General features: G+C 45.1%; 1 protein-coding gene across 1 annotated transcript in view; it reads right to left on the minus strand.

Moving 5' to 3' along the window:
- Nucleotides 1–11,460, minus strand: part of ryr2a (ryanodine receptor 2a (cardiac)) — a 129,097-nt gene that overhangs the window by 18,295 nt on the left and 99,342 nt on the right. Inside the window, exons 70-82 of the mRNA XM_056244139.1 lie at nt 11,061–11,153; nt 10,726–10,896; nt 9,036–9,095; nt 5,433–5,567; nt 4,538–4,650; nt 4,367–4,463; nt 3,143–3,249; nt 3,014–3,065; nt 2,887–2,937; nt 2,114–2,213; nt 1,947–2,026; nt 730–806; nt 429–502 (exon numbers count right to left, since the gene is read on the minus strand). Of these exons, the coding sequence (XP_056100114.1) occupies nt 429–502; nt 730–806; nt 1,947–2,026; nt 2,114–2,213; nt 2,887–2,937; nt 3,014–3,065; nt 3,143–3,249; nt 4,367–4,463; nt 4,538–4,650; nt 5,433–5,567; nt 9,036–9,095; nt 10,726–10,896; nt 11,061–11,153 (1,210 nt within the window). The remainder of the gene's footprint in view (nt 1–428; nt 503–729; nt 807–1,946; nt 2,027–2,113; nt 2,214–2,886; nt 2,938–3,013; nt 3,066–3,142; nt 3,250–4,366; nt 4,464–4,537; nt 4,651–5,432; nt 5,568–9,035; nt 9,096–10,725; nt 10,897–11,060; nt 11,154–11,460) is intronic.

Consider the following 11,460-nt stretch of genomic DNA (forward strand, 5'->3'; position numbering starts at 1 on the left):
AAATGAGGTTTGAAAATAATTTTCAGTTCACTTAAAATGGTCACATGATATAGGAGACGTGAGCACATGTTAGGGTGGGGGGGGGGGGGGGGGGGGGGGGTCTCACACACACTGCTCTCGTTTCTCAAGTCTGAGCATTTCTGCTTACACACGTCTGAGGACCGTATCAAACATTCATCGTCATCACACACTCGTACACAAACACAAAGAAAAGGATAAAATAACTCAGTTTGACAGAGACATCTTCAACACAAAAGTAGCATTACTGTATTTCAGAATCAATAACTCAACTAAATGAACAGAAAAATGGTGGAATGAACATGACGATTTCATGCTTGAAAAAATTACCCATTATATCACATGACAGAATGACACAGAATCATAGTTATTGATCATAAATCAGCTGTTTGTGTTCATATGAATCATACCTGATCCTTCCTCCGTCACCATGCCGAGACCTTCCGCTTTATTCTGCCTCTCAAACGCGTTCAGATCCAGAACACTGGAGCACAAACATCCACTTCATAACTCATGAACTTTGCAACATGGACATTGTTATTGAACTGAGTTGATCTGGTTTAAACGCGTCTCTTATTTGAGGAAGTCTGCGTCGCTGACTCTGTTACTGTGAAGCTGCTTGAGTCAGTCTGTCGTATGAAGCACTACAGAAATAAAGCTGACTTGACTATGATCAGTCGTTATTATATGATTGTTATATTTCTGTCGTACCTGCAGGACTGCATGAGTCCGGCCAGACTCTGGAAGAACCCAACGTCTCGCTTGTCTTTCAGGTAGTCCAGCATTTTCTGCACAACAAAAAGCAGATTGCACACGTCAAACCAGAGCTCGGGTTCAGGTTACACCAAGTTGCATAAATATGAATGTATTTTTCTGCCTCTGCCTGCACTTTTTTATTGTATTTATGGTATATAATGCAAACTAAACTAAGCTGAAACAAACCATGGTAGCAGATACAGTGCCAAATATGATGTTCCTCCTCAGTATTTCCTCCTTGTTTTCCAGCACAAATATCGAAATATTCTTAAAGTCCCCCTGTAGTCGATCATTTTACCCCTTAAAACTCATCTTTGATCACCAAAATTACATATTTAAAAGTTTTTTCCTTGAAAAAAAATGTCTTCATGCCTTAAAATATCTTGAATGTAACTCGACACCCTTGCCTCATTTAGTATGCGCGGTTCTATGAATATGCAAATGAGCCCCGCCTCCACTCACTCACTCAGCTCAGAGATCCACTGGTTGACGATCACACGTTGATCTGATTGGTTACAAGGTCGTTTGTGATGAGAAAATACTCAGCAATGCTGTCGACTTATGAATTTACACATGGTTTGTCTTAAAGCACATTAAAAACACATATAAACAACATTAAAAGCTGGATTTTTACCACAGGGGGACTTTAAATCAAGATGCAATTACTGGAGAAGCAAAACGACTGAAGATAATAAATCTTGTTTTCTATCAAAATGAATTTGTGCTTAAAACAGGAACAAATATCTGCCAATGGGGTCAGAGAAATAATCTTGTTTGCAAATGGTTTAAAAAATTAATTACGTCACAACTATAATTAGCTTGTGTGTCCATCAAAGCAATACTTCCGTGTTGTTGTAGTTGTTTTCTGTGGGAGCGGCATTACCTTGTCTATGGTTTTGTGCGTTAAATGTGTATTTTTTTTATTTCTCTATCTGTACTCTGTATTTTTAGGGATTGTGAAGCACTTAAATGTGCTATACAAATAAATAAATGAAATGAAATATTTCACACTGAGCGCTTGACGTTTTTTCCCCGGACATCGAGATATGAGAAACGTTAAAGTTTTGAGCTCATCACTGTCGCTTCCCACCCAGCCGTCCAATCACAGTGGAGGAGGGGCGGGGCAAATCCCACACCGACCAATCGCCACAAAATGCTTTAAAACTCTTGACCTGCTGAACGGTGGAGTTTCCCCCGTTGAGTATGGCGATTCCCAGCTTGAGCGTGGAGGCCACCATCGGCCCCATCTCTCCTGCACACAAACACACTCCCATCAGCCCTGATCACAGCACACATGCGCCGGCCGAGAGCCGCTGAGGACGGCGTGTGTGTGTCTGACCTTTGCTGGCGCTGATGGTCTGCAGAACCATCTCTGCGGCGCCGCGGTCGTGGAGTCTGGCCTGCTGATACAGCAGCTTCTGCTTCTCCATCTCCTTCTCCTGCAGAGGACAAACACACGCTCACTGGGTGTTCACTGGGTGTTCACTGTGTGTTCACTGGGTGTTCACTGTGTGTTCACTGTGTGTTCACTGTGTGTTCACTGTGTGTTCACTGGGTGTTCACTGGGTGTTCACTGGGTGTTCACTGGGTGTTCACTGGGTGTTCACTGTGTGTTCACTGTGTGTTCACTGGGTGTTCACTGTGTGTTCACTGGGTGTTCACTGTGTGTTCACTGTGTGTTCACTGTGTGTTCACTGTGTGTTCACTGTGTGTTCACTGGGTGTTCACTGTGTGTTCACTGTGTGTTCACTGTGTGTTCACTGGGTGTTCACTGGGTGTTCACTGTGTGTTCACTGTGTGTTCACTGTGTGTTCACTGGGTGTTCACTGTGTGTTCACTGGGTGTTCACTGGGTGTTCACTGTGTGTTCACTGTGTGTTCACTGTGTGTTCACTGGGTGTTCACTGGGTGTTCACTGTGTGTTCACTGGGTGTTCACTGGGTGTTCACTGTGTGTTCACTGTGTGTTCACTGGGTGTTCACTGGGTGTTCACTGGGTGTTCACTGTGTGTTCACTGGGTGTTCACTGGGTGTTCACTGTGTGTTCACTGGGTGTTCACTGGGTGTTCGAACAGGACCGGCCTTCAGAAAGTGTTGCACATTCGGACACGTACCTCAAAACTCTTCACCTCCTCCTCATCGTCTTCCTCTTCATCATGGCAGCTCTGAGTGATCAAACGGCACGTTAATCTGAGCAGAAGCCGTTATGAGGCATGTTCTTCAGAGCAGATCTGGTCTTACCTTGGCCATGATGTCAGCGTACGCCATGTAGAGATGATCCTCCTCTAGTTTACTGCAATAGAGCGATGAGCATCCATGAGCAAATCACAGTGGCTTGGACTGTATATTAATATGAGAAAGGAAACCCACCATTTCTCAGTCAGCGCAGTTCTGCTGAAGAGTTGTATGAGCTGGTGTAACGGGTCGATGTGTTTGATCATCTCGTCCTCCTCTGGCGGCTCCTCTCCGCCTGGTTTCTGAAACGCCAAACCGCCTCAGACACGCGAACACACAACACACCTACCAACAGCACAACCAGCCCATCTACTGCAGTTTAGGGGTCGCGGCTGATCGTGACCCGTACGGATCAGGACTCACGGTTCCGCACGCATGCGATTCGCAGATTAACCGGTAAATTTAACCATCGTAGAGTGAAAGTTTATTATTTGGACGTGTTTTGTCTTGCCAATTTACACATTCCAACAATTTTAAACGTGGAAGAAGAGGCGACACACACACACACGGACACACACACACACACACCGTCTGGGCAAGTGTTCTCTCGGTTCTGTCAGTGAACAGTTGAGAGAGAAACCGGATGTGTGTCAGTTTATTCGGTCTTAAAGTGACAGTAGCCTAATATTCCTGCTGTCGTCTGTGTCATTAATGTTCATAAAACAACCAAATACAGCTTTAACAAAAGATGCAACTATATTTAATTTCTACAGTGAACAAATAGTGTTATTTTATATTTAGGCCTAATTATTAATTTCTGTACCTTAATACCACTATTAGACTTTGTAACTGTGTAATTTAGTATTAATATCTGCTTGTCATTTGTTTATTTGTTCTTATTTTATTATTGACTGTTCACTTGTTTTTAATAATGTGTGAACTTCCTCAGTTAGGCTAGTAGTTATTGATGTGGTATCGAAGAACTTCAAGTAATAAATGAAAAGCAAAGTTACCCCCCCCCCCCCCCCCCCCCATATATATAGTTATTTATTTTTTGCTGATCCGAAAATGTATCCGATCCGTGGCTCAAAAACCGTAAATGATGTAACCCGTGAGTTTTGTGATCCGTTGCGCCGCTAGCAGTTTACAAATGTGTGGAGACAGAAAACCACTGCAGACTTATGAGCGTTCCTCCAGTTAGAGAAATGAGAAATCAAAACTGGTCTTTCATGCATATTTAACACTGAAGAATTCAAGGATTCATACTTTCGGTTCTAGTCATTCTGGCTCCTCATTGGACCAACACAAAAGTGTGTGAAACGCCACATGAGCCAGGAAAGAAAACACTGAAAGCTCCTTCTGTGAGTATCGAAAGCCGTGGGAAAACATGGACGGATGGTGTGTGTAATTGCTACATACGGCCAAATCCTCGATCAGCTTATCCTCGAAATAGTGTTCTTCCGTCTCGATCCAGGACTTCTCGTAGCCCTGGAGGAACAGGTTTACGGCTCGGTGCCTGAGGGTCAGAGAGTCAGATGTGATCCAGGAATCTGGGGGATGGAGCAGTGGCGGAGCACAGGAGATGCTCACCTGGGCAGGTTGTAAAGAGGAGCCATCCGGAAACAGGCCACGACGGCTCTCTTCCTCTGCTTGGACAGGAGCTTGTGCCACACGGCCTTCTTACTGCGCTGAGGGTGTTCCACCTGCTCAAACACACACATCACCGTCATCATACACACCACATGAGCTGATCTGAACGCCCACACTGTTGTCTTCTTTACAGCAGAATCTGAATGATGACGTTTGCATCCCTGATTCTGTTATTTTCCGGTGTATTGCTGTCCTGTATAAAGTGCTGTAGAAATAACCCAATCTCACCTGTAAGCTTCAAACAGAAGAGCTCATTTACATATGACCCACCCCTGCATTTACATATCGACAACACCTGTGTAATTGTATTGTTATATATTGTATTGACAATCATATATTCTGCATAATTGGACGTTTTTAAATAAACACTGACAGAAAACTACACAAGTGTTAGTGCTGGGCGATATGATGATATATATAACACTGATATGAGTGAGCACATGGAGTTAGACCTATATTGTATTTATATAAAGCGTTCACAGGCTAATTTGCTTCATGTATTTCCCCGGTGTTGAAATCAGGCTCATATAAATGTCAGAAACACGATTCCTGCTGCATGTCGATATCATGATCACTGGATCTGTGGTGAGATGTAAGGAACACTATATCGAGTCCAAGCTTTAGTTTAAACTGATAATCGTTCGGTTTACTGGCGTTTCCTCAGTTTAAATCCCTCATCAGCTCTTCTGGCCCTCAGTGTTCCCACGGGAAAGTGACGTCACTGCGTATCCTCTATTCATTATTCAGAAACTGCCTTGATGGATGACACTGTGATCAGCCAATCATAAGAGAGCTCATTTGCATTTAGATGGATTTAAAGGCGCAGAGGTTTCACCTGGTCGAGGTGGAAGAGCACGTGTGCGATGTTCAGCACTCGATCGACGGTCTTCTCGGGGTCGGACGAGTCCTCACTGCGGTTCGGCATGTCCTTATACAGCGCCATCTGCCAACGGATCGCAGGATCCTCCAGCTGCAGAAACACACACACACACACTGATGAAGAGGAGGAAGATGCAGAAACACACACACTGATGAAGAGGAGGAAGATGCAGAAACACACACACACACACACTGATGAAGAGGAGGAAGATGCAGAAACACACACACCACTGATGAAGAGGAGGAAAATGCAGAAACACACACACACTGCTGATGAAGAGGAAGATGCAAAAACACACACCGCTGATGAAGAGGAGGAAGATGCAGAAACACACACCACTGATGAAGAGGAGGATGCAGAAACACACACACACACACACACACACCACTGATGAAGAGGAGGAAGATGCAGAAACACACACCACTGATGAAGAGGAGGATGCAGAAACACACACACCACTGATGAAGAGGAGGAAGATGCAGAAACACACACCACTGATGAAGAGGAGGATGCAGAAACACACACACACACACACACACACACCGCTGATGAAGAGGAGGAAGATGCAGAAACACACACCACTGATGAAGAGGAGGATGCAGAAACACACACACACACACACACACACACACACCGCTGATGAAGAGGAGGAAGATGCAGAAACACACACCACTGATGAAGAGGAGGATGCAGAAACACACACCACTGATGAAGAGGAGGAAGATGCAGAAACACACACCACTGATGAAGAGGAGGATGCAGAAACACACACACACACACACACACACACCGCTGATGAAGAGGAGGAAGATGCAGAAACACACACCACTGATGAAGAGGAGGATGCAGAAACACACACACACACACACACACACACACACACCACTGATGAAGAGGAAGATTCAGAAACACACACACACACACACACACACACACTGACACTGATGAAGATGCAGAAACACACACACACACACACCACTGATGAAGAGGAGGAAGATGCAGAAACAGACGGAGAACAGACGGAGAACAGATGGAGAACAGATGGAGAACGGATGGAGAACGGATGGAGAACAGATGGAGAACAGAAGGAGAACAGATGGAGAACGGATGGAGAACAGAAGGAGAACAGATGGAGAACAGATGGAGAACGGATGGAGAACGGATGGAGAATGGACGAACAGAAGGAGAACAGATGGAGAACAGAAGGAGAACAGATGGAGAACGGATGGAGAACGGATGGAGAACGGATGGAGAATGGACGAACAGAAGGAGAACAGATGGAGAACAGAAGGAGAACAGATGGAGAACGGATGGAGAACGGATGGAGAATGGACGAACAGAAGGAGAACAGATGGAGAACGGATGGAGAACAGAAGGAGAACAGATGGAGAACAGATGGAGAACAGAAGGAGAACGGATGGAGAACGGATGGAGAATGGACGAACAGAAGGAGAACAGATGGAGAACGGATGGAGAACAGAAGGAGAACAGATGGAGAACAGATGGAGAACAGATGGAGAACGGATGGAGAACAGAAGGAGAACAGATGGAGAACAGATGGAGAACGGATGGAGAACGGATGGAGAATGGACGAACAGAAGGAGAACAGATGGAGAACGGATGGAGAACAGAAGGAGAACAGATGGAGAACGGATGGAGAACGGATGGAGAACGGATGGAGAATGGACGAACAGAAGGAGAACAGATGGAGAACGGATGGAGAACAGAAGGAGAACAGATGGAGAACAGATGGAGAACAGAAGGAGAACGGATGGAGAACGGATGGAGAATGGACGAACAGAAGGAGAACAGATGGAGAACGGATGGAGAACAGAAGGAGAACAGATGGAGAACAGATGGAGAACAGATGGAGAACGGATGGAGAACAGATGGAGAACAGATGGAGAACAGAAGGAGAACAGATGGAGAACGGACGGAGAACGGATGGAGAACGGATGGAGAACAGAAGGAGAACAGAAGGAGAACAGATGGAGAACAGAAGGAGAACGGACGGAGAACAGAAGGAGAACAGATGGAGAATGGATGGAGAACGGATGGAGAACAGAAGGAGAACAGATGGAGAACGGATGGAGAACGGATGGAGAACGGATGGAGAACAGAAGGAGAACAGAAGGAGAACAGATGGAGAACAGAAGGAGAACGGACGGAGAACAGAAGGAAAACAGATGGAGAACGGATGGAGAACGGATGGAGAACAGAAGGAGAACAGAAGGAGAACAGATGGAGAACAGAAGGAGAACAGATGGAGAACAGAAGGAGAACAGATGGAGAACAGAAGGAGAACAGATGGAGAACAGAAGGAGAACGGACGGAGAACAGAAGGAGAACAGATGGAGAACGGATGGAGAACAGAAGGAGAACAGAAGGAGAACAGATGGAGAACAGAAGGAGAACAGATGGAGAACAGATGGAGAACAGATGGAGAACAGAAGGAGAACGGACGGAGAACAGATGGAGAACAGATGGAGAACGGATGGAGAACAGAAGGAGAACGGATGGAGAACGGATGGAGAACAGATGGAGAACAGATGGAGAACAGATGGAGAACGGACGGAGAACAGAAGGAGAACAGAAGGAGAACAGATGGAGAACGGATGGAGAATGGATGGAGAACAGAAGGAGAACAGATGGAGAACAGATGGAGAACGGATGGAGAACAGAAGGAGAACAGAAGGAGAACAGATGGAGAACAGAAGGAGAACGGACGGAGAACAGAAGGAGAACCGATGGAGAATGGATGGAGAACGGATGGAGAACAGAAGGAGAACAGAAGGAGAACAGATGGAGAACAGAAGGAGAACGGACGGAGAACAGAAGGAGAACAGAAGGAGAACAGATGGAGAACAGAAGGAGAACAGATGGAGAACAGAAGGAGAACGGACGGAGAACAGAAGGAGAACAGATGGAGAACAGAAGGAGAACGGACGGAGAACAGATGGAGAACAGAAGGAGAACAGATGGAGAACAGAAGGAGAACAGATGGAGAACAGAAGGAGAACGGATGGAGAACAGAAGGAGAACAGAAGGAGAACAGATGGAGAACGGATGGAGAACAGAAGGAGAACCGATGGAGAATGGATGGAGAACGGATGGAGAACAGAAGGAGAACAGAAGGAGAACAGATGGAGAACAGAAGGAGAACGGACGGAGAACAGAAGGAGAACAGAAGGAGAACAGATGGAGAACAGAAGGAGAACAGATGGAGAACAGAAGGAGAACGGACGGAGAACAGAAGGAGAACAGATGGAGAACAGAAGGAGAACGGACGGAGAACAGATGGAGAACAGAAGGAGAACAGATGGAGAACAGAAGGAGAACAGATGGAGAACAGAAGGAGAACGGACGGAGAACAGAAGGAGAACGGATGGAGAACGGATGGAGAACGGATGGAGAACAGAAGGAGAACGGATGGAGAACGGATGGAGAACGGATGGAGAACGGATGGAGAACAGAAGGAGAACAGATGGAGAACAGAAGGAGAACGGACGGAGAACAGATGGAGAACGGATGGAGAACAGAGACGGAGCGTCGGCTCACCTTTCCCTGCAGGTGGAGATTGTTTCGTATGATCTCTCGGACCTCGTCCTCGGTGTCTTTCTGCAAAACATGTTGAACTTCATGACTAACGGCTCTTGCACTTCACTAACTAAAGCAGGAGTTTTAGCAGTACCTGTGTGAAGCGATGAGCTCCTGGTCTCCCGTGTGTGTGTGTGTGTGTGTGTGAGAGTGTGTGTGTGTGTGTGTGTGAGTGAGTGTGTGTGTGTGTGAGAGTGTGTGTGTGTGTGTGTGTGAGTGTGTGTGTGTGTGTGAGAGTGTGTGTGGCCTGGTAAACCCTACGTTATGGGGACAAAATGTCCCCACAAGGATGGCAATATCCGAAATCCTTGTTCGTGTGGGGACATTTTTTGGTCCCCATGAGGAAATCAGCTTATAAATCATACTAAGTGATGTTGTTTGAAAATGTAAAAATGCAGAATGTTTCCTGTGATGGGTAGGTTTAGGGATAGGGTTAGTGTAAGGCAGGGGTCTCAAACTCAACTTAACTGGGGGCCGCTAGAGGTAGAGTCTGGGTCAGGCTGGGCCGCATCAAGTATTCCACAAAAAAATAGTATTCAAGTATTCCAAAAAAGGAGCACAACTGATCCAATCTTCTCAATATTTATTAACGTTTCTTCTGAACAGTTCCTCTGAATTTGAACATTCCTTTCTGTACATGATTGGTTCTTCATGAGCTGTCCTTCTGACAGTTGAAGTTCATTTTACAAACTTTCTTTGTCTATAACACATATTTGTGATATTTATATTTGCTTATGTCCTTTTTATTTTCTTTATACAACACATTAATGATATTGAATGTTTTTTTTGGAAGGCACATTTCCTTTTATTATACTTAGAAAAACAATTATTGCTTTTGAAATACAAATATTTGCAGTCATGTCTGCCCGTCTTATTGAATTCTTTGTATAGTGTCTCAAATTACTGACTGCACAAATCAAAGCAAACCTTCTTATGAACCTGTTGGACACATATTACAAGCTCAAAGTGATTATTCTCACATTGTTTTAGAGCAGTGTCTCTCTCCAACACGTCGCTCGCGAGCTACCAGTAGCTCGTGGCCTGATTGGTGGTAGCTCGCCAAGGGGCCGTTCACATATCGCGCTCGCATATTTTGCGCGCTCAAGTTCGTTATTGCTCATAATTGAAGCGACGCGCTCATTTTTTCCAGGCGCAGTATGTTTGTACTTCGCGGTTGTCTATGACAACTATTGACAACAAACCCTCCGTAAGCTGTCACGAGACTATCTATGGTAGCTCATAAGGGATACATTTTTTTTTTTTCGCGGCACACGCAACGACGGGCCGCACTAACATTAAACTTTAATGTCAAGTAGGGGGCCACAAAATATCACCCCGCGGGCCGCAAATGGCCCGCGGGCTGCGAGTTTGAGACCCCTGGTGTAAGGGAATAGAATATACAGTCTGTACAGTATAAAAATCATTATGTCTATGGAAAGTCCCCATAAAACATGAAAACACAACATGTGTGTGTGTGTGTGTGTGTGTTGGGAGTGTGTGTGTGTGTTAGCGGTACCTGTGTGAAGCGGCTCTTGGCAAGGGCGATGAGCTCCTGGTCTCCCATGTGTGAGTGTGTATGTGTGTGTGAGTGTGTGTGTGTGTGTGTGTGTATGTGGGAGTGTGTGTGTGTGTGTGCGTGTGTTAGTGGTACCTGTGTGAAGCGGCTCTTGGCGAGGGCGATGAGCTCCTGGTCTCCCGGCGCACAGATGTTCAGTCCCACCGGAAGCAAGCGCTTGAGAGCCGCCACGATCAGAGACGTCTGCAGGGAATATCGATCTCCTCGCTTCTTCATCTTCTTCCTCTCCTGGTCCGTCACGCCGCCCTGCACACACTCATGCTTTTACCAGCCGTTTACATCACTGTGCTCATATACCATTTATTTTGTACATGATTACCATCATAATATCATAATATTCTTATCACCAAGATATATGAATATGCTAATCATTCAATACTATGTGTGTGTGTGTGTGTGTGATGTCGTACCTTGGACATTTTGGATTTGGTGTCAGTTATGAGGAAGGACATGTTGTTGATTTCATTCTGAACCACAAAGTTTTGCTCTTCTCGTTTAAAGTTCTGTAGAGGAAAAAATACACAAACCTTGTTTGTCAGATACCCAGAGTTCACTGCTTTCCAATCCAGAGGATTCAAAGATTTCAGACGCTGTGAATATCTCGAGTGAACTTCACTTGTGTACCGATGATCTGCATTAATGTTAATATTACTTGTGTCATACTCAGTGTCTGAAATGTCATTCATTAAATATAAAATATAAAATCAACTGTCATTTATTGTGAATAAAGACACTTTACAATCAGATCATCTTACAGACAGAAGTTTGTTTAAAGGAACAGTATGTAAGAAATGTATTTCAATTAATCAT

The sequence above is a fragment of the Rhinichthys klamathensis genome, unplaced genomic scaffold, assembly GCF_029890125.1.
Source record: "Rhinichthys klamathensis goyatoka isolate OS25496 unplaced genomic scaffold, OSU_Roscu_1.1 h1tg000927l_1, whole genome shotgun sequence".
NCBI lineage: Eukaryota > Metazoa > Chordata > Actinopteri > Cypriniformes > Leuciscidae > Rhinichthys > Rhinichthys klamathensis.